Source organism: Emydura macquarii, unplaced genomic scaffold, assembly GCF_026122565.2.
Source record: "Emydura macquarii macquarii isolate MOO-44397 ecotype Brisbane River unplaced genomic scaffold, CSIRO-AGI_Emac_v2 contig_1713, whole genome shotgun sequence".
Lineage (NCBI taxonomy): Eukaryota > Metazoa > Chordata > Testudines > Chelidae > Emydura > Emydura macquarii.
In genome coordinates this window covers 1,541,716-1,565,934 of record NW_027131850.1, presented here as the reverse complement: position 1 = coordinate 1,565,934, position 24,219 = coordinate 1,541,716, and the positions used below count along the sequence as shown (strand labels likewise).

The 24,219-nt window shown below is 39.2% G+C and overlaps 1 protein-coding gene across 3 annotated transcripts in view; it reads right to left on the bottom strand.

The window, feature by feature from the left end:
- The window catches only part of FOXN3 (forkhead box N3), a 292,978-nt gene that overhangs the window by 66,964 nt on the left and 201,795 nt on the right, over positions 1-24,219 (bottom strand). For all 3 annotated transcript variants that reach the window (XM_067556333.1, XM_067556332.1, XM_067556334.1), the window contains exon 4: positions 23,651-23,715. In XM_067556333.1, the coding sequence (XP_067412434.1) occupies positions 23,651-23,715 (65 nt within the window). The remainder of the gene's footprint in view (positions 1-23,650; positions 23,716-24,219) is intronic.

Sequence of the window (24,219 nt, the reverse complement as noted above, 5' to 3'; positions counted from 1 at the left end):
CACTTTAGAGTAAGTTTCTTTAACCCTCCAAAAACCAACCCTTCCACCCCCCCCCCAAAAAAAAAACAACATGCAGTAATGTACATTCTGGCATCCTTGTCTTTTCAAAGCCACTTATCAGGTTTTTTATTTAACTTTGGCAGAATGGCAAACATGATTCATTACTAATGTAGAGAAAACACTGTACATATTGTAGAGTTACAATACAGCATGTCAATGAAATACTGTGCTGTCATTTATCCCTTCCACCAAGAAAATTCACTGTTAATAGAGCAAATAGTCACCCTAAGTAGTTCAAATGAAATGGCAAATAGCAAGCCCTTTGTAGGGTCCTACCAGACAACTTAGTTTCAATACAAATATGGAAGCCTATGCAAACCGGACTGTCACTACGCAAAAGAATAAATGGACAAAATCAGACATAAAAAATGGTAACATCCATAAACCAGTAGGAGAGCACTTCAATCTCCCAGGACACTCTGTAGCTGACTTGAAAGGTGCCATACTTCTACAAAAAAAAAACCTTCAAAAACAGACTTCAGCGAGGAACTGCAGAGCTGGCAGTCATATGCAAACTTGACACAATCAAACTGGGTCTGAATAGAGATGTGGAATGATTATCTCATTACAAGAAGTAATTGTCACTGTTCACACATTCTCACCTTCTAATCAATGGTTGTGAATAGGCCTCATCTACTCTAACTGAATGGACTTTGCTAACACCTACCATCCCCACTGTTGTTTCTTACCCTTGGATGTATATATATACCTCCTATCTGATTTCTATTTCATGCATCTGACGAAGTGGGTTGCAGCCCACGAAAGCTTATGCCTGCAGAAATTTGTTAGTCTTTAAAGTGCTACAGGACTCCCCTTGTTTTTATTATATTAATAATTCTCATCATAATCACTTTTCTAGTCTTTAAGTTTTAATCAGAAGAGGTCCAACGTATTTGACCTTTTCACTCGGCTCTGACCCCACTGACTTTCACACCTCGCCTGCTGGTTAACTTTTAAAGGAAAAGATTCAGGGGAAATTATAGATAGAGGAATGACCTGACAAAATATGGGAGGGCCCAGAGTGGACAAAAGGTTCTTCTTCCACCCAATTTTCTGGATGATTTATGCACTGTTTGGATTAGGAGACTCGATTTTCTGGATTGCCCAGAGAAGCCATGTGCAATTTAATATCTGTTGCTCAGAGGAAGGTTTCAATTCCAAATCCTGTCTTAATTCCTCAGACATCCACAGCTTGTTATTCCTATGCTTCTGAAATATTTGTTCCTCTGAAAAAGATAAAAAAATTAACTCTCTGCCTCTTGGCCCTAAAGAAAAATGTTTAGCTTTTCTATCATTTGTTTCTAATTTATAAGAATCCAATAAACCTCTGTTTATCAACTAACTAGAAAAAATTCGATTAGGGGCTCAATTAAAAAAAAATTAGGCTGTGTGTTTCTAAGTTGCATAAAAAGGCAAAGTAATTAAAAAAAAATTAAAGCACCAAAGCTACACATGGCTGCCAGTGCATAATGGGACTATCCCATTCAATACACAGAAAATGGGGATGTCACATAAAACGAAGGATGCATACAAATCAAAGTCATGAAAGTGCAACAGCAGAATACACAGAAAGCAAAACCAAACCTGCTAATGCAGAACGCGCCTTCCATGTGAACATTTGCTGATTACAAATAGGAGCGCTGCTTGAACTTCTAAGGTGAATACACAAAGATGATCACACCTACCTATTGTTTGCTTAAGGTGCTCAATAGATTTTCCTTTCTAAGTGCCACCCCTGTGGAAAATGTTCTGTCTGCAAATGGCTCTTCTCTGCATGCACAACTCAGGTTCATCTGTTTGAAAATGTGACTTTCAGTGTGAGTTTGGCAAATGGAGCTCTGCTCTTTCCCTGCAGCATTTAGCATTAAAACGAATCATGAAAAAGGCTCTCTTAAAAAAAGGGAGAAGGGGCATATTACTCAGAGTTTTTCATACACGATTCCTATAGGCACTGAATGTGGCAGTAGGCATGTGCAACTTGGAATTTACTTCTAAGGTGTCCCCTTAGGAGAAAATCCCACAGAAGATTTCCGAAATGCCCATTTGTTCACTGGATGTTCGAGTGTGTAGAGATCAGAAATTACCTCTGTGATAAGATAATGCTCCCCATTGACTCCCAGCCCACATTCTGGCCAGGGTATCAGCACTACATACTCCTTTATTTGCTGGGACTCCTTAGACCTAGGATTGTACTAATTCAGCTGTGGTTTAAGAGGTTCTTCAAGACAGCCTCTTCAGTTCAAAAGAGCATTGTACTGCTTAATTTGAGAGCTCCGCGAATCAAGTATTTTCAGCCAAGAAAATATTACAAGAAATTACAGGAGTTTACTTGAGTATATGGTTACTATAACTGGGTATAGACAAATCAATTTCAGAGTCTCTATTCAAAAAATCCATGTACTCCAAATAGATTATATATTGGTGTACTTCAGGTTAACCTCTTGAGCACTGGCAGACTGTGCACTGTGGCAATGATGTTCACTGATACATTATGAATATAGTCATAAAGATACAGTTATAGCTATGATGCACTGTCTGGCCTTAAGTCAGTGGCTCTCAACTATCCAGACTGCTGTACTCCTTTCAGCAGTCTGATTTGTCTTGTGTACCCCAAGTTTCACCTCACTTAAAAAAACTACTTGCTTACAAAATCAGACAGAAAAACACAAAAGTGCCACAGCACACATTTACTGAAAAATTGCTTACTTTCTCATTTTTATCATAAATATAAAATAAATCAATTGGCATATAAATATTGTACTTACATTTCAGTGTATAGTATATATGGAGCAGTATAAATAAGTCATTGTCTGTATGAAATCTTAGTTTGTACTGACTTCACTAGTGCTTTTCATGTAACCTATTGCAAAACTAGGTAAATATGTAGACGAGTTGATGTACCCCCTGGAAAAACTCTAAGCACCTCAGGGTACATGTACCCCAGGTTGATAACCACTGCTTTAGGTTACTGAAGAGGAGTATAACCACATCACCTAAGACACTTTGTTTTGCAGTCCCTTCCCCAACTTCCTATTCATGAGGTGCAGTCAGTTAGTCGCTCCCTTTTCCCATTTTGTTAGATGAAGACTTTCACTCTCTGCAGTCTGTCTAGCACTGGCTTCTCTAGTGGTCCGTGAAGTCTCCTAGCAGTAAATGGAAATGTACTAAAAGCTGTTCTCTAAAGTAGTGTTTCTCAACCTTTTCGATACCAGGGACCAGCCTCCTATACTGTGTCAGGGAGATCTCAGGGACTGGTGCCGGTCCATAGACCGGTCATTGAGAAACACTGCTCTAAAGCACCATGTTGACCATGCAGAGCTTTGGGTTTTAGTAAATTCCCTTTTACTGCCAGCATGTGGAGCAGAGTTTGCAGGGTCACAAAGGCAACCCAGGTCAGCAAGTCCTAGAAAGCAAGCCTCCCAGTGCCTGGGACATCTCACTAATAGATGTTTGTATGCAATAGAGCAATGGTTTGGAAATATTTTCCCTGCATGACCCCATTTTCAGATGTGTTGTTTCCCACTACCCTAGACAGCCTGGAAGTTGCTGTTTAAAAATGGTGTCCTCCATGCAGTATGACCTCACATGCACTGTACATGCAAGGTCACGCCGCAAGGAGGATGCCATTTTGCTTTACAAAACGGTATCCTCTGGATTGCATAATCTCACACACATATGGTACATGCAAGGAGGACACCATTTTGTAGAGCAAAATAGCATCCTCTGTGCGACGTGACCTCATGCATATGGTGCATCGGAGGTCATGCTGTGCAGAGGAAATTGTTTTGTAAAATGGTCAGTGGCACACCCTTGGTCTTCAGCACCTGGGGGCCAATGCCTCGCCAGGGGTGTGTGGCGGGGTACCTAGGGGGCTAGCCATGGAACCTCCAGTGGCACTCAGCTGTGCAGGGGCACAGCACACCGGCCCCCAGCATCCAGTGTGGCCCGGTTGTTCTGCCTCCGCCCACACTCATAGCGACTGGCCAGGAGTCGCTCTGGTGCCGGTTCCACCCCAAGCAGCATGGCTGCAGTTCCCCTCTTCCAGCCCCGCCTCTCTCCCATGTGGGCCCAGTACCCTGGCCAGGAGCCGCTCCTGCCCCAAGCAGCGCAGCAACCGACCACCGCCACCCCCGGCCCCACTCCTCTCCCACATGGGCCTGGCTGGCACCTGGGGGCATGGCCCCCTCCCCTTGGTATGCCACTGAAAATGGTGTCCTCTGCATGCTCAGGATTGCCATGACCCCATCTCTGAATGAAGACACCCCACTTGGGGTCACAACCCACAATTTGGGAACTGCTGCTATACACACAAAACTTTTCTGTCTTTATTACAAATTGCCTGGAACTACAACATGTATCCTAAGAGTTTTCCCACGATTGCATAGGAAGATCATGCTTTTATACATTCAGGCCCTCAAAATACAAGAAGACTGTAAAAGTATAAGCGATACCATTCCTCTGGGGTCAGAGGCCTGGAGCTATCTGGCTGGTTAGCCCTGCTCACTGCACCCGAGAAAGAGCTGGAACTTTATTAGAACATGCTTATAAAAGAAGGCAGCAGAAACTAGAGACCAGAAACTGCAATACCCTTCAGAAAGTTGAGGAGCAGGGGTGGTGCTTCCAGTGGGTGACTATTGGAGCTAAGGTGGAGAGGAACTGCTCCAGAAAAACCAAATGGACAGGAGGGGAGACTGTTTGGAGCTCTTTATCGCTGAGGCTTGGAAGCAAGAGCCAGGAAATCTTGCTATTGGAATCACTAGGACAAGAGACAGAATTGGGGAAGGGACTACTTTGCTCACACAGCCTTTGAGGGAAGTGTCTGCAAGGGTTGTGATTCTGTTTTGTTAAGAAGATGTAAATAAAGCAACTACCTGAAAACAGCATCCCTGGATTCCTTGAGAAAGCCCAGACAGAATTAACCCCAAGCAATGAGCTGACACAGCAAGAACAAAACTTGGTCCAATAAGAGATGGGGGCTATAAAACAGGCCTAATCCTTTTACAGTGACCACCAGAGAACACAGTCCAATATTTAAACACAATTTTGGTACATCTTCCGAAACTGTGATCGAGAGGCCTGTTCGGATTCAAGGATTCTGTACAGAGGTATATGAGACCAAGAATGGGAACAAGGAACTTCTGCATTCGAATCCTGAGTGATATATATTTGCTTTGTGGTCTTGGGCAAGTTGATCAAACTGTGCACCTCAGCTTCTCCAGCTATAAAATATCATATATTAATACTCCCTAGACCTCCCTAAAAAGGTGCTGTGTGAATTAATTAATTAGCTAATATTGTAAAGTGCTTTGAAGATGAAAAGTGCTATTTCTGGTAATTGCTCAGAATCATCCCCACAATCCCAGTAATTTATCATTCTTGACAGTATTTCAGGTTTTTTTTTTTTGGTCCACAAAAGCCAAGAAGTACTATTTATATACTTTACATTTAAACTGTATGCTTCTCAGGGCAAGGGCTTGTCATTTTTATTCTCTGCCAAATGCCATACACATCTACATTACTGCATAAATAACAAAGTCAGACAATATAACATGTTTTCATTAAAATGGCCAGCTAATAAACTCTTAAGCTTCTAAAAATGCAGTGATCGCTTTCCCATTTATAATAGAAACTGAACTGGAGTTTCAACAACAGAGTCAGAAATACAATACTAACTAGTATATCATCATGCAGGATGGGCAGGGGTAAGGCAAACAAACATTTATTATATAATTAAGTAACAGAATAATCATCTGTGGGTTACATGGGCATGTTAAATTGTCTAACCCGAGGAAAAACTTCTGGGGTAATCTCTCTCAAGTTCAATTTTTTCAAATTCTCTCTTAAGTGCATACAATAAACACAATAAACTAATTTGATCCAGTAAGGAATTGGGCAAGACCATGAAGAAAATAGGTAGTTTATATTCTCATCATCTTCCTTGCATTAATCCCATTAACTGAGATCCACTCGATGGGTCCTCTCCCTCCAAAGTGCTCTCTTCAATGTCCTATCCACTGTAGTGTATATCTTTTATTATATTAAAAAATGCTACATTCAATGGAAGTTATTTAGGTTGCAAAAATCAAGCATTTGAAAGTTAGTATATGTCAGATTTATGGTCGCCCATGCAGTCTTAATCTGCCCCCTTGTGCTCTGACTGAGGCAGGGGTCCTTAATAGCATGTGATTACATAATTAAAGATATGGTATTATAGTGCATATGCACAATGGGACTGAATTAAGGTTGCATGGGTAAACGTAAGTATAACTGTTTTTAACTGTACTATATAATAGACAAATCACCACAAATAGCTAAACTAACTCACTGATAATCAGCCTTATCATTGAGATATATCCAGTGCTTAATTTATAATGCAAGAGGTGCTGGGGCTCAAGCAATTTTTTTTTTTTTTTTAAACTTTCATAACTGCCAAGATGAGCTGAGAGGTGCCGGAGTTATGAACTGCCAAGCCTAGAGATGCCGAGGCTCAGCCCTGGCAAGATCTGGCACAAATTAGCACTGGATATATCACTATCGAACAGCGATTAGAGTAAAAGGAATACAACGTGGGAACAGCAGTTGCAGCTCCATAGTTAAGGCTGAGTTGGCATTATGCACCTAAAGCAAGGATTCAGTGCCGGAGTCATAAGGGAAGAATACACCAGATCCTCCCCTAACCTAGCGCCCTTTAAGTATTGAATCAATTTTCTGAGAATCTACAAATGAACCTTATTTATAAGTGAAAAATTAATTACCAGGTTATTTAAGAAATTTAGCTGAGACCTTTTTTGTTCCAACAGACAATGACCAAGTTTAAAACAAAAAGTTGGTAGACAGATGAATCTTGAGTATAAATTGTGTAATGGGTCATTACTGAAGACATTTTTAGGATGATTAGTAATTTATCCCCATTATTCTTCAGACTTTCAGCAGAAGCTGTAGAACAATGTTCTTCACAGAAACTCTTGAACTACCCTCTTTCAAAATGGTTGCCATCTATTACTTGCAATGGGATTGAGGCCACAGGCTGCTTCTATTAATAAAATCACCACCTCAATTCTCCTCACAGCGCTCCTCTCCACCTAAGAACAGGAGGACCACCATTTTACCTCAGGCAGATTGGCTTCAACTTCCATTGGGAACAATAAAAGGCATTAGCTATCTGTCCCACTGAGAACAATTGGAGATGATGGCTGTTTGGATAGATGGCAATTCTTTACTGGTTTCCCTGATGGAGAACATCTGGTGTTCATTTTTGCTTACAAGACAGTGACCTTGGGCTAGATACAGTACAGGTTCTGTGCCTCTTAACAGTGCACTTTCAGGAAAATATTCTATGATCCTCATTAACTGGTATGTCTTCTTCGATATAAATTCAAATAGATTTCCATTTCTGGTAAAAGTCAACCAATTCTTGTGAATTAATTTAAATTAAGAGTCCAAGAAAATTGCAGGATAAAATCAGACATTTATAATGAGAGTACCCAAAACATGCAAGGTGCTGCCTATTCACATAACAGACAATGCCTGCTGTAACTCATATTAACATATGTAAGAGACTAAATATATTACCTATATGGATTATTGGGTGGCATCCGTAATATATACACACTTCAGTATGACTCACATTTCTCATCTTCAAGTAGTTATTTCTGAAATAATGCAAAACTTGTAACCTGTAACTTTGAACAGTATGGAGAGAGGGATATTTACAGCCAACATAGTTCATGTGAGTTAGAGTTTAAAAATATAACCACAATTATTTACAATATTTACAATTAAGGATTTTCAAAAGCATTGCTGCAACTCATTCATCCTCTCTTTCTATCTGTATTCTTGGCCGTTTTAAAAAACATCCAGGTGTTCCCCAAGGTTTAGGAAACAGTGTTCAAGCAGTTGATCAAGACAGTTTTATGTTATCTCTGATCTATAAAGTTGTTTTTTCTACTGTCATTCTTATGTAATATTTAATACACTCCCCTACAATATTATTTGGGAGGAAAAACTTTGTACTTATATAACAGGTTTGTCCACTGAATAAAAAAATAGTTATTTTATGCTTTAGGCTCTATTTTCATTGAATATATGTCCCCTTTAAGATCCATTTTCCACTAACATGCATGGTGCATGAATGAGACTATGTGCACTGTTCCAATCCCAAGCACTTACACAATATTTATATTCAATTTGTATAATAGAAATATGCTCAATAAAATCTGTGAGGAGCCTTCATTTACATTTGAGGTTCTCCCCTCACCAGGCCCTTCTTAAATTATTATATGGAATACAGGATCTCCCCAAAATGTCAGTTCTAAGGAGCATCAGTTTAATGCTCATCTATACTAAGAACTCTCACCTTTGGGCCCTTAGATTTTTCCCATCTTACCAGGCAAAAATTCAAGGTTACACATTACTCATGAGTGGTAGAGAAACCCACAGGAGAGTAAAATCTTGGCAGAAAACTCAAGAGTTTAAATTTTGCAGAGTTTCCACCAGATGTTCTCCCCAGAGAGGCCTTTGGGAGTAACTATGGGGGACTAAGGTGCGTGTCCTTTGATGGAAAAGCATCCACAGAGACATGGAGGCTATCCCTGCAGATCGTTGGCCATCTCAGGGGACTTAGGCCTCAGGAGTTATGCTGCCATTAGCCTGCATGCAAATCTGCTTAGGTGGGACAGACAGGTCAGAGGGACAGTAATTGCTGACCCTACCAACAGTAACACAGTGGATTTCATTTTGGAAATCTGCTGCTCAATCAGGTGAGCATGCCATGCACAGTAGCTGCTCCCCATATTGGCTGCCCCTACTATCGTCCAAAAGAAAATCCATGAAGTGCTGATCTCAGTGTAAGAGCAAAGGGCCCCATAGGATCTGTTTGGTGATTTTCTACCTCATTTTGTTCCCTTCCAAGTCTGTCCCCTTGTCATGTCATCTAGGAGCATGAAGTGGCTCAATAGACAAGACACGAAGTTAAGACTTTATAGGGCTTCTGAAGCATCAGTTTGAATATATTGTACTGAGTTACTTTTCTTGTCTTGCTCTATGAAACCACTGTCTGCATATTGACTTCCTATGCAGGTTGCTTCTTTATTCATTAACATTGTCCAAAGCAGTGAGTTTAAAACAAAAAAAGAGAGAGAGACAATTCAGTACAACTAGGATGAGACTTTTTTTGGGGGGTGGGGGTGGGAGGGGTCGTCTCAGCTTGACTACATCCCAGTGAAAAAAGATAAGGATGTCTCAGCTAGTCTCAGTTTTCTCTATCATGTTTCTCTGGCAACATACACTACTTCATTCCTCTGAGACACTAACTCGCTCCTGGCTCTAAGGTGTTTTTAGAAGTAAGATTGTTTTATTTTATTAGTGTAAAATTAATCTGTTCTTTGGATTTGACTCCTACTTTCAATATAAAAATATACTGGCTAAAACTAAGACACAATTCCTTTTTCTGTGTGTGAAGTATTAGCTACCACCTGAAATAGTCACAAGGGAAATTATTGGAATAATAGAATCATAGAAGATTACGGTTGGAAGGGATTTCAGGAGGTCATCTAGTCCAACCCCCTGCTCAAAGCAGGACCAATCCCAACTAAATCATTCCAGCCAGGGCTTTGTCAAGCCGCAGCTTAAAAACCTCTAAGGATGGAGATTCCACCACCTTCCTAAGTAACCCATTCCAGTGCTTCACCACCCTCCTAATGAAAATTTTTTTTCTAATATCCAACCTAGACCTCCCCCACTTCAACTTGAGACCACTGCTCCTAATTATGTCATCTACTATCACTGAGAACAGCTTAGCTCCATCCTCCTTGGAACCCCACTTCACGTAGTTAAAGGCTGCTATCAAATCCCCCCTCATTCTTCTCTTCTGCAAGCTAAACAGGCCTAGTTCCTTCGGCTTCTCCTCATAAGCCATGTGCTCCAGCTCTCTAATAATTTTTGTTGCCCTCCTCTGAACTCTCTCCAATTTGTCCACATCCTTTCTGTAGTGGGGGGCCCAAACCTGGACATGATACTCCAAATGTGGCCACAACAGTGCCGAATAGAGGGGAATAATCACTTCTCTCGATCTGCTGGCAATGCTCCTACTAATGCAGCTCAATATGCCATTAGCCTTGTTGGCAATAAGGATGCACTGTTGACTCATATCCAGCTTCTTGTCCACTGTAACCCCAAGTCCTTTTCTGCAGAACCTGCTGCCTAGTCAGTCGTCCCCAGTCGGTAACAGTGCATGGGATTCTTCCGTCCTAAGTGCAGGACTTTACACTTGTCCTTGTTGAATCTCATCAGATTTTTTTTGGCCCAATCCTCCAATTTGTCTAGGTCATCCTGTATCATATCCCTACCCTCCAGCATATCTACCACCCCCCCAGCTTAGTGTCATCTGCAAACTTGCTAAGAGTGCAATTCACCCCATCCTCCAGATCATTAATGAAGATGTTGAACAAAACTGTCCCTAGCACTGACCCCTGGGGCACTCCACTTGTTACCGGCTGCCAGCTAGACATTAAGCTGTTGATCATTACCCATTGAGCCCGATGATCTAGCCAGCTTTTTATCCATCTTATAGTCCATTCATCCAACCCATACTTCTTTAACTTTAATAAAGTGTCCAACTGGCAGATTTAGGACGATGGACGGGGAGAACACAGACAAAGAGAAACAGTAAGAGTTGAAGAAGGGGAAATGTGAACTTGTAAGGAAAAAGTGCAAAGAAACAAAAAACAGTAAAGACACAGAGATTAACTGTTTGTTACCAAAGATAAAAGTGAAACAGTAAAATTGTGTATCGATCCTGGTGTTCAGATGCCAGATAAACCACTTCAAATGTGCCCTGGAGATTTGAATTTCACCAGAATAATGTTGAAAAATATTTGCAAAAATGTTTTAAACACAGTGTTTCATACTTAATAAAAATGGAAACTGGGCATTATAAATCTCTTGACCAAAAAAGTATTAAATACACACTTGGCTGAGCACGAGTTCACCCTGCTCGAGAGGATTGCATGCTAGCATTATGGTCCTGTGACATGAACTGTCACGCTGCTAAAGGCAGTGATGCCACCAGAGCAGTCTTTGGTTTAGGTATTAGGGATCAGAAACTGACAGCTGGAACACAAGGCAGGTTTTTTAATTTATTATACCCTACTTCATTGTAAGAAAAAGGTCCAGCGTTTATATAATAAACACTAATACAAATACTCACAATATTATAAACAGCCAAGTTTGCAAGTGGTAATACAGGGATATATGGTAGAAATGCAAAGTTGAAACAAAGGCAAAGTTGTCACATCTGACGAAGTGGGTTACAGCCGACGAAAACTTATGCCTGCAGAAATTTGTTGGTCTTTAAGGTGCTACAGGACTCTTGTTGTTTTTACTGTATACAGACTAACACGGCTACCCCTCTGGAAAGTTGAAATAACGCTTTAAATGTCCCAATTCAATCTGTGTACTTCTATTTATGAAAGCAAGGCTGAACTTCTCCAAAGACCTGAATAGTCTTCATTTATTTTAATTTAATTTGGTCTCTCTCACAATCTAGATGGTTATATGAGGGTTGGCTGATTTGCAGTTATAAATATGTACCAGTAAGGGGAATCAAAAATGAACATACCACAGCATTTTTGGGCAGAAGCAACCACTGTAGGATCCTAACTAAAAAAACCCAAAACATTCTCTGAAGATGCAGTGGGAGACAACATAATGGTGCACTCCAATGTATTTGAGGGTGGTGGACCAGGGGCATACCCATGTGCTTTGAAAGTACTGCGTAGTGAAGAAACTGGCACATTCTAGTTCTTGATCAATATCAAATATATTAAATGATTAATTCTTACGTCAACTCTGAAAGACTTTCTGAATTTACGACATGGCTTAAAGCAAAAGTTCTTGAAAGTGAGTTTTTATCATCTTATTGACTCAAGAGAAATCTTTTGAAAAGCTTATCCCCACTTCTCTTCTGGACCTGGATGTGATTTCCTTTCTTGTTTCCTTTTTTTAAATAAACAAATAACTAAAAATCACATATAACATGCTCACTCCAGTGTTCTAACTACTTTGGCAAGTGTACTCTGTACAACAGATGGATAGTGCTAAGGGAAAGCGTAAAAAAGGATTACTTATCCTGAAGGAGTCCCTGTTTTGCTTTTTGAACTGTAGTTCCCTCGATGCAGGCAGCTCTGCCTCCTCCCTTCTTAAAGTAAAGCCTCAATATAGCTTTAAATCCTTTATAAATTACAACAGAGTAGAAGTGACGGTTCATAAATGTTTTTTTAAAAGTAATTAAAAACATTCTTGTTTCCCCCCAAATTATCTGTCTAGTTTTAGCAAGAGTACATTTGGAGAATCTCAAAAGGATTAATTTATAATTCAATACCTGAAGCTCCCCAATTCCCCTGTTTGAAGTGATGTTTAATTAAAACACTACAGTGAAACATATACAACAGACCACCATCCCAGTTTGAAACCATTCCAACTTATCCCCAAACATCCAAACACATATCTGCTGCTTTTTATTCAATAACCAATTTTTTGTTGGTTGCTTAAGGAATGTTTCATGAAGAGGGGGAAGAGAGAAAAAAAGAGATAGATCTAAGCTTTTCTAGTTTTAAACAAACTGGCACAAAGGTTCTGACCCTATGACTAAAGAGAAATTTATAATAAGTCTAAAGACTAACAAGTTAATACTAACATCAAACTTATGGCACTTTCAAAACAGAAAAAAATTACATCTTTGGGATTTTGTCACCATTGCTGAAATCTCTGTTTTTCCCATAATTTTAACTTGCTTACAAGTTACAAAGCTTCATTCTCATCAGATGATCTGAAAATATATAACTACTTATCACAAATGAACCGAAGACTCAAGGATTACAGCAAGAAAAATCCTATTTTAATGAGCCTAGAACTTATTCTTTAATTTCCTCAATATAGCTTCTCTCTGAAGAATGTTTGCAAGCAATCAAGAAATATCCCAGACTTGGAGTTCTGGTACCCTACAAGGTGGTTTCTCCTTGAAAATTTGCAACATCTTTTCCTTGCTGATAGTAATTTGCATGGCACCAAGACCGTTCAAGGCGCCAGTCTCAGATTCTTGGCATGATGCATGTGCTTCAGCTCATCAATTTTAGGATTTGATTGTAACAATTACAATATTTTCCAACTGCAGAATGGAGATCTCCAAGGTTTCTACCATTTTCTTATGTTATTGCACAGAGTTAACTGCTAGTTTTCAACTTCTGTTTGAGCTCAGTACAGGATTCATGGACAGTATCCAACTTTCGGTTCATCAAGTCCGTCACGTGTCACCAGGAATTTTTTTCACTCCTGTGTACAAGTCCGTAGGGATGTGGAATGAGCCAAAGGTAAAGTTGAGCTAGAAGTGGAAACTGAAGAATGATCCCCTTTGGTACTGGACAGCGGAGCTATGACGAAGTCTTCACTCACTGGCTTCAGATGACTCAAATGCATTTAAGGACTCCAAGGCACACTGAAGTGTAATCTGTTATAGGAAAGCTTGCTTGTAGATAAAAATCACTAAGCTGCAGAGTAACAGGGCTCATAAAAGATTCACTTGGGGCAACAACAAAAATACATCCACACCGTCTCTTGTTGGTACAAAAACCTGCACTGATGCATGGTCCCAGTTACACAAGTAAGTAGGTAAAATTAATACATCTTTTCGCCTAAAATTGTAACCTTCAGGGATTGCCCTGTGTAAGATAATCATAGAATCATAGAGTTGGAAGGGACCTCAGGAGGTCATCTAGTCCAACCCACTGCTCAAAGCACGACTAACTCAGCTAAATAATCCCAGCGAGGGTTTTGTCGACCCGCAGCTTAAAAACCTCCAAAGATGGAGATCCCACCACCTCCCTAGGTAACCCATTCCAGTGCTTCACCACCCTCCTAGTGAAAAACTTTTTCCTAACGTCCAACTTAGATCTCCCCCACTGCAATTTGAGACCGTTGCTCCTTGTTCTGTCATCTGCCACCATTGAGAACAGCCTAGCTCCATCCTCTCTGGAACTCCCTTTCAGGTAGTTAAAGGCTGCTATCAAATCTCCTCTCATTCTTCTCTTCTGCAGACTAAACAAGCCTAGTTCCCTCAGCCTCTCCTCATAAGTCTTGTGCTCCAGTCCCCTAATCATTTTTGTTGCCCTCCGCTGTACTCTCTCCAACTTGTCCACATCCTTTTTGTAGTGGGGGGCCCAAAACTGGACACAATACTCCAAATGCGGCCTCACCCAGCATCGAATAGATGGGAATAATCACTTCCCGCGATCTGCTGGCAATGCTCCTACTAACGCAGCCCAATGTGCTATTAGCCTTCTTGGCAATCAGGGCACACTGCTGACTCATATCCAGCTTCTTATCCACTGTAACCTTTTCTGCAGAACTGCTGCCTCGCTCGTCGGTCCCCAGTCTGTAGCTGTGCACGGGATTCTTCCGTTCTAAGTGCAGGACTCTGCACTTGTCCTTGTTGAACCTCATCAGATTTCTTTTGGCCCAATCCTCCAGTTTGTTTAGATCCTTCTGTATCCTATCCCTACCTTCCAGGGTATCTACCACTCCCCCTAGCTTAGTGTCATCTGTAAGCTTGCTGAGAGTGCAATCTACCCCATCCTCTAGATCATTAATGAAGATGTTGAACAAAACCGGCCCCAGGACCGACCCCTGGGGCACTCTGCTTGTGACCGCCTGCCAGCTAGACATGGAGCCACTGATCACTACTCGTTAAGCCCTATGCTCTAGCCAGTTCTCTATCCATTTTATAGTCCATTCATCCAACCCATACTTCTTTAACTTGCTGATAAGAATACTGTGAGAGACCGTATCAAAAGCTTTGCTAAAGTCAAGGTATATCACGTCCACCGTGATATGTATCTTATACGTGATACGTATCTTATAAAATGCCACATTGAAAACATACACACTCCACTGGGGGTAGAGAGGAGGGCCTTGAGTCTGGCACAGACCATTTGTGACTCTGTAAATCCCCAGCCTTCCAAGAGTGCTACAAGATCCATGGGATATTCTCTTTGATCGCAGGTCACAGATGTCATATACCTTGTCCTTTATTTTGGTTGCTAACTCTTCCCCTTCCAGCTGAAATATTAGAAGCTCCAGGAGTGTAAACTCACTTTTCTAAATGCCTATAAGCCTCCTGTAGGTGTTTCTGTGGGAGAACACAATAGGTCCCAGAGCAAGGGTTTTTAGGGCAGAGGCCTACAAAAGCATATTATATGTAAGCAAGTTACCTGCATATGTGCTTAAATATTGTAACTGAAAGGACCTTGAGAAAATTTTCCAAGCACATTTAAAGGTATTAAGTATATTGTACAAATATTGTACTTTAGGGGTATTCACTAACGATTACCACCATTTTCTGTGAGCCACAACAATTAATTTTCAGCGTTGGGCCAAGAAGAAAGAATCGACTTTGCAGGTTGCTTCCCACCTGGTTTTATATCTACTATTAGAGATGTACATGGAATTAAATCCAGAGTTCTAGTTACTAATCACAAACTATGTAAACAAAACCAAGATGAGATCATCATGCAAACAGATTAGAGAGGGGTTAAAATATATGTTTAACCTATAAGGTATTTCTAGAGCAGTGGTTTCCCTGGGATATGCAGAGGTCTTCCGGGGGGGATATCAACTTATCTAGATATTTGCCTAGTTTTACAACAGGCTACATAGAAAGCACTAGCAAAGCCAGTACAAACTAAAATTTCATACAGACAATGACTTGTTTATACTGTTCTATATATTATACACTGAAATGTAAGTACAATATTTATATTCCAATTGATTTATTTTATAATTACATGATAAAAATGAGAAAGTAAGCAATTTTTCAATAATATAGTGTGCCGACACATTTTTGTATTTTTATGTCTGATTTTGTAAGCAAGTAGTTTTTAAGTGAGGTGAAACTTGGGGTACACAAGACAAATCAGACTCCTGAAAGGGGTATAGTAGTCTGGAAAGGTTGAGAGCCACTGTTCCAAAAGTACTTATAACTGTAGTGATGCATTAAAAACAATTATTTAGATAGAAACCATTCTCCTTGAGTCTGTTCCTCACCTCGTTCCAGGTAGCTTTGCTCGCTTTCCTCCACATCCTTTAAATATACTATTACATATCGGTAGTCAAACAATACTTGCTGGTAGTAACAACAGCATAACTAATTGTTTTTTTTCCAACATACATTTCAAACAAAGTACTTTTTGCTATTACAATTCATACAGCAGCTCAGACTATAGGCAAATAATGACATACACCTACACACCCTACCTAACTTTTGTACTGTGGCATGACCTGCCCTGAATTACTCAGCCACACCCTTTAGTTGCCAAGGAAAGTAAACTAAAACAGTAAACTTTACCTTGACTCATTTATAAGTGAATACTTTCAAATTTTCCACATGATACTTGCAAGCCACAGTATGAAGCACTGATATGAAATATCCAAATTAATTTGTCCTACTAAGAGTCATAACAACTTTATCCTCATAGATCTATAATGTAGGCAAATTAAGTTTAAAACACTAACAAAGCAGGGAAGAAATTAAATGTTACTTAAAAAAACAACGTCAGAAAATATAACTGTGCAGCAGTCGTTGCATTAACATTAGATTGTCACCTTGTGTTTCTTCTTTGCATTTCATAACATATAAATGCAATTTTTAAAGTTAAGGTGCTCAGATATTCCAGTAATGAGGAATACAAATACCTAAGTCTATAAAAACTCCAACAGCAATGTTAACTTGACCACACTGTGTGCATTTAAATGACAAAAACAGTAATATATTATACGACAGATCCGACTAGATAAAAAAGACAGAAATACTATATATCTACTATACAACCAAGTTAAAGTGTATCACTACCCTAAAAAAGTGTTGTTGTAAAAGGATCATTGTGGGATCCCATGTATCACTCTGATGTCAATATCATATTTATTCAAAATGGGAAAATTTCAATCTCTCTCTCTCTCACACCCTCTTCACCCAAAACTTTAAGTCCTACAAATATCCCCTGGATTCTAACTGTCCAGCTAGATTCTTTCCGTCTGCCCCCATAAAAGAGGTTTCTGCAGTTCAAATTATACCCTCAGTGACACTTGTGAAACTCCACTGACTTCATTTTATGCCTTCAACGTGACACCTTTGCAAATCTTCTTAAGGCTCGTAATAAATAATAAGCTATTCAAATATTCAAGCTCCACAGACTCTGCATGTGATTTATATTCCTTGAAGGAAACACCCGAAGAGTGACCCTTTACAATCAAAGAAATAAAAAATCCCAGTCTAAATAATAATGTGATGTGACTAAAAAAAGTTATTATGACAAGGAGTGTAACACCTCTCCTTCTTAATTTAGGTTGGTAAACAAAAAAAGGCCACATCAAGAACAACAATACATATTTAAAGATGTAACAAAGCATATATGTTACCACAGGTTCAACTGACTAAAAATGAGAGGTAAAAGCATAAAAGAGAAGACAGTGAAATGGAAAAGTAAATTGTTGTGTTGTTGAAAAACAAAGCATGGGTGAACTGAACTGGGATCTCAGAGGCAAGCAGTTCTTAGTACAAACCAATCCTTATTTGTTGGCAAAGAACAAATCAACCTCCAAATATGCATCTGATGGTAGCAAGCCTATTCCGACCTTCAAGTGAAAAAAGATATATTTAACATAGAATGAACAACATTGCTGCTTTTTATGATTAGATTTCTTGCCCAAGACATTCTACAGAAGATTTGTACAACTGTCCAAGACCGTCAGGGAGATCTCCCTTTTTAATTATGACTCACCTGTTTGAAATACACTAAAAATTAAGGCAAATTATCTACATATTTATTTTCCTCATTAGATCCAACTCAAACTAATTTAACAGCAATATGCACTCTGTTGTGTTAGCCACTCAATCTTGAGGTGACAGGAGAGCATGGGAGTTTCTTACCTGCAAATTTGTTTTTTGAGCTATCAGCCCCACCAATTCCAAATGAAAAACTCATCTGAGAATTACTGCCTTCTTTATCAGTGTGGTGACAATAGTATCCACTTAAAAGCACATAAATTGAATATCTGGTCTGCAAGACTGATGGACCAAGCATGAACCTTTGGTATTTGGTAGTGGTGACTAGCAATTGGAATACAAAGCATCTTAAGTTTTTAATTGGCTTGATAGATTAGTGATCTTCTTTGAAAGTCTACCTTTGACGGGTTCCCATCTTGAAAGTAATGAGAATAAACAACTGAAATCTCTTAGAAGAAAGGACTGATCGAATAGCTTGTATTGACAGCAAGTACTGGACTGTGTTAGATGTCCTGTCCTCTCTGGAAATACTTATTTTAATGAGAATATTAACAGAAAAAGCATGCTGGGGATTTTGGCTTGGAGAAGCAGATGGCCTTACATTTATTCTTTAAAACACCACCACCACGTTTTTTATTTAATTTTAAGCAAATTTATTCTATCAATAAAACACTCAAACTTAAAACTCCAATTCTGCTCCTTTATTTCATTACATTATTTTAATGCACTACACTCACATGTATTGTTTGATTATTTCACGGTTTCTGGGAGGTGCATGGGTGAGGAAAAAATATCTGTGTAAGTGCGAGTGTGCACACACAAGAAAACTGATAGCCCATCTTTAGATGTGCTTAATCCCTTGGGTCTGGTCTAAACACAATTTTTGCATCAATTTAACTGTTTCAATTAGGGGAATGACTTCTTTAACAAAATAGTTAGGATATTGCAACCCCCCCTAGTATGGATGCAATTATATATCGGTATAAATATGCCTTATGCATCCTCCCTTAAGGGAATAAACTATACCAGTATAAAGCACCTTTATATTGGTGTAACTGCATCCACAATGGGGGAGGAGGGAGGAGTTACACCATTTTAACTGTACTGATATAGGTAGAGCAGTGTAATCTGTATGTGCAGACAAGTTATTAGGAACATCCTTCCTTCTTCTCGCCTCACTGCTAGAAAAGTGACATCAAAAAAGGCACATGGATTTCCCCTCTCTACTTCTCTACCATGAGGATAGAAGGGGGATGAGATTTGTCTCCCTAAATCCTTCGCTGGGAGGAGGAGGGAAAAGGGATTGTGACTTCAAAGATAAGTGAGACTGCCTTCAGTTTGCTTGAATGCTCCAGTCCTATTGACTGAAGAGAACACAGGACCACAGACAGGCATTTTCAAGGTCACTGATTCACTTAAATCAAAAACACACCAAGACTTTATTACATATTTACAGGTAACTGGCTTTCAAATGCCATTACACTGAGCAGAATTAGCAGAGAAATTCTTTCTTGTACAGACATCAGAAATTAGACTATGGGATAAAGAATGTGGTTATACCTGTTAACTAGCTGAGTGCACTTCTTCACCACTCCAATGCACATAGCCAATACAGGAAGACATGAGAGGTGTTCAAGTTTCCAAAACATTTTGAAAATATAAAACTTTTTAATAAAAGCCTGCAGCAGAAGCCTAAGTGGCTTCTTTATTTTTATAAATGAGGGAAATTAAGAAGGAGTGGGTCATTTTAAAAAGTTTGAACTTTAGTATTTCAAAATTAAAGAGAATTTAAAAGTTGAGATTTTTGGCTTCCATAGATTTTTAATTTTATCTCAGTTTTTGTCCAATTTAGAGATGGGTAGTCAGCCAGCAGTCGAAATCTGCAGATAAGTATTTCCACATCACTGCCAACTATAGCTGAGAGGGATAAGATGAAGCCTTATTTTTATTTTATTTTATTTTTTTTAAAGTATTTTGAGCCAAGGTTTCGCATTGGCAGGGTGGACAGAAAGCACGTGAGGACAGCACTCACTAAGATAGTTTAGTAGCAATGCTGCAAGCAGCCAATTGGCAAGTAACTTGATCTCTGAACACTTGTGCTCCCGAGACTGGGATGTGGACTGAGAATGCCCAAGTACATCACAGAGAGATATACCTGACTTGGTTTAAACACAATGCATTAGCCTCAAACCCTTGATACTTGTAACCTCCCCATTTTCACCTGGCACTGATGCCCCAGACAAGAACAGGCAAAGTGTGTTCATGCCTCTGAGGATTTTTTTTTCCGCCATAAAATGGATGGCAGGAAGTAATCACTAATTCCTATAAACTAAAGTTGAACGTTATTTTAATAAAGATGGATGGATTAAAAACAGCTGGGTAATGAAAAAAAACTCAGACAGAAGGTTTGAAAAGAGACAGCTGATGATCTGGAACAAAATCAGCTTGTGTAATGAAGCACAGGAACTGGAAAAGGAAAGCTGAGCTAAGAGCAAACAACGTACAAGTTCTGGGAATCCTGCAAAATAAGATGAGACAGTCCTAGTGGGCTTCATTAGGGAATTTTGCAATAAGTTTATAAACTAATAAGGAAAAAAAACCCTATGTACTATGAAAGCTGTTTTAGGATTGGCATGGGAGTTCACGTGGGGAAGGGAGAGAAAATCGCCATAATTCTCCAATATAGTGGAAAAAAGGACAGATTCTTAAGGAGTAGCTGGGGGCGGGACTATGTACAACAGGAAAAATAAAAAAGTTCCTTCTTCCATTTTCTTTGGCCCCAAGTTGTAGAGCTATGTCAGGAATCAAATAACATAGAGCTCCCTAAAGAAGAAACTGATGCAGCCATCTTATACCCAGGGAAGTTAACAAACAACATCATAGCAATTTTGGGAGATGAACTAATGCTTCTGGACAAGGTGCGGGGAAGAAAGCCAGAAGAGGATTAATCTTCTGTTCTTTTCACATCAAAGACATCAGGATCAAGGCAAGTCATACACTACTGCTTAAGTCAATCTAATTTACATCGCTCCGGGATTTGAAAAAGACAGCCCCACGAGCGATGCAAGTTACAGCAACCTAAGTGCTGTCCACACTGGTGCTATGTTGCTGCCAAAATAACTTCTGCCTCTCACAGAGGTGGAGCAATTCTGCCGATGAGACAGCGCTCTTCCGTCAGCATACACGGTCTTCACCAGATGTGCTACAGGAGCACAAGCCGATGTAACACTTCTAGTGTAGACCCGCCTTCAATTTCAACTCCTGTTATTTCTTCTTCTTTTCCCCTATTTTGATGTCTGCAGATAACAGGTTTCCCAGTCATCATTTTCCCGCAGGAGACTTTATAAGGGTTAAAATTGCTTTGCCAAATAATTCATGTATAACGTGGATGGAAACAGGGAGAGCTGTTGGTCTCTCTCAGCTAAGAAGAGTTAGTTACACAGTGAAGTTACCTTCTCTTTAGCTCCCCAAAACCAAAGACACTTTTCTTTAGTAATGCAGATGAAATGGAGAGTGCACTAAATTTTGGGGAAGTCATTTTAGACGATCCTCTGTAATATCGAATGAATATTCTCTCTGTATTTAACTAGATGATTATCAAGAAAGGTATTTTTAAAAAATTACTGTTATCTTACTTTTGCCAATCAAAAATTTGCTTCCTTGGAGACAAAAGCATAACCAGAAACTAGCAGCTGAATTAATTTCACATGCTAATGTTTGGTTCTCCTATTTCCAAGGAAATGGATATAGGGATTGGCAGAGTAGGGGGTTTAAAATGTTACCTGTGGGGCAGGGCTTCACTGTGCCCTTTCTTTTCCTCATCTGCAATCCCTCTCCAACCACCTCTCCCAATTTACATCAAAATTAGACTGGAAAGACCAGCAATAGCAGCAGCAAGACAAAGGCAGCAATGTTTTCTTGCAACTGCTGAGAGCACCCTTTTTAAAAATAAAGCCAGAGATTTGAAAGAATTTTTGACTCTGCAATATTTCAAATTGGAGCATAAAGTATTAAAAAAAACTTCTCAGACAGATACTTTATCCCCCCCATCCTAGACTGATGTTATGGTTTTGAGACTGAATATTGGCTAACTTGTTCCATTTGATGCTGAATACCAGCCCAACTGAAAGCTTTGCTAGCCAGTCTGTTACTCAGTAGGCAGTTGCCTCTTTTTGTAATGAGAAAGGGCTGGAATATCTGCTGAGGTGTGGGGAACTCAAAATAGCTATATTGGCTTCATAAGAATCCTGTAATATAAGAAAAGGGAGGTCAACATTTTTGCCATCCAAACTTGACAATTTTTCTAATTTTCTAAGGTAACAATACAAAAAATGGCATTAAGGACCCATCTAAACAGCTTACTCAACCCAGACAAACTCTGAATGAGTGAAGCAGAAACTTTTCTAACATATTAGACTTCTCTCCCGGCCCCCCGTTCCTTCTAATATGGGTCTTGTGTCTATGAAGACATCAAATCCATCTTGTCCTTACAAAAATTAAAGGATCCAATTTCTGTAGGCTGTTCTATCTCCTAGAAGTAACGAACAGCCTGAAGCTTTTAATGAAATACATCAGAACATGCTACAACAAAGAAACTAGGGGAAAAAATGAAGATGCAAGTCTTTAGAAATATGTGGAAAACTAGCTAAAAAATATTCTCATTTGAACTGTGGTAGTTTGACTACTTTGTGGGGAGAACAGCAGCCACGTTCCACTCCCTTCTATTTTGTGACTATGTCTGTATATATGAGTGTGGCCTCATATGAGCCATTGACCTCAGTGTCAAATCTCTCCTCTTGATCTCCGGGACATATTACTGGATAGGAGGATCATCATTTATAATGGAAGCTACATGCATAAAACTTCCAGACATTGAGGAGTAAGATCCCAAAATTGATACACTTCATGGACTGATCTCAATACAAAAGTTATAACTTCATAGTTTGTCCTCAAACAGAAAAGTCATATGAAAACTTTGCAAGTTATTTCCACAACAAACAAATGGACATAATTTTGGGACAGAGTTTTCTTTTAATGTTTCCAAGAAACTCTAAAAATGAGGGGAGTTATACATAGACAGCAGCAAAGACAAAAATATTCTTTATGAAAAATACAAATCTAATAGAACTCACAAAAACCTTCCCTTAACACCAACTAAACTCCCAAATCAACGTAGTTTTAGTTCATATTGTACGTCACACTGAAATAAAAACAAAAATAATCCCAAAGTCCTGTACAAACATAAAGAAGAATAAACACACTTTAACTTGTGAGGTTTCTTTACACAAATCCTCTAATTATTGTCCCCACTGTGATGTTGACACTTGGCCACTTGAAGAGACATCTTGGCATCAGCACAGTTAGAGAATGCATGGTAGGAAGTAAACGAAAGTGCCTCTCTATCTTTCAGGGAAGAATTTTGCTTCATCAATGCAGTTTAAATTGAGTCTTGGACATTTTGTGCCGTGTGTTTCACTCAAGAAAAATTTGTTAGAAATTATAGTAAGCAAATCAATCTGAGGAAGGAGAAAGCAGAAATTTTCACAATCTACATCACTTTGGGGTAATAATTTTTTATTTTCATGAAATCAGGATTTAAAGAAATCTGAAATAAAGGGAGTCAGGTAAAAAAGAAATAAAACCACAAAGTCACTTTGAACTTCTTTCCCAGAAAGACTATTACAAAAATTACGCTCATTGTGAAAATATAGGTTAGTAAGAATAATTATTCAGGAGATGCATATAGATCTGACCTACCTTGTAGAAGGGCTCCATTTCTCTTGAAAAAGGTGCTTCCTGGCCAAATGGGTGGACCTGATGTGCTAAAGATAACAAGAAATAAGTGTAAAGAAAATCTCATTTACATTTAGCAATTTACAAGTTACCATTTTAATGAAGTCCTCTCCTTTTAATGTGGTATCAATTTTGACATGTTTAGACTTCAAAGCAAGATTTAACATTCTCATTTTTAATAGACTGATTTAAGAAAACTTTCCTCAGCCTACCCTCCAGCCTCGCACTCACCCGCACACTAATGTAAAGAAAGACCCGGGGAGGGAGGGTAGGGGGGGAAGGATATCAATGTCACAAAAAATATTTACTGAATTCATACTGTAGCAAATATGCATAACTTTTTTTAAAAAGGCATTTACTGGAAAACAAAATGCTTTACAGTCAAACATTTAGTCAGAACAACCCACCTTTCCCAGTTTAAAAGCAGTAGCATATATTTAAAAAAAAAAAAAGCTTAGCCAAATACAGCACTGTTTCTGCATTTTTTACAGGAATATTACTTCCATGAAGAATACCATGCATCAAGTGACATC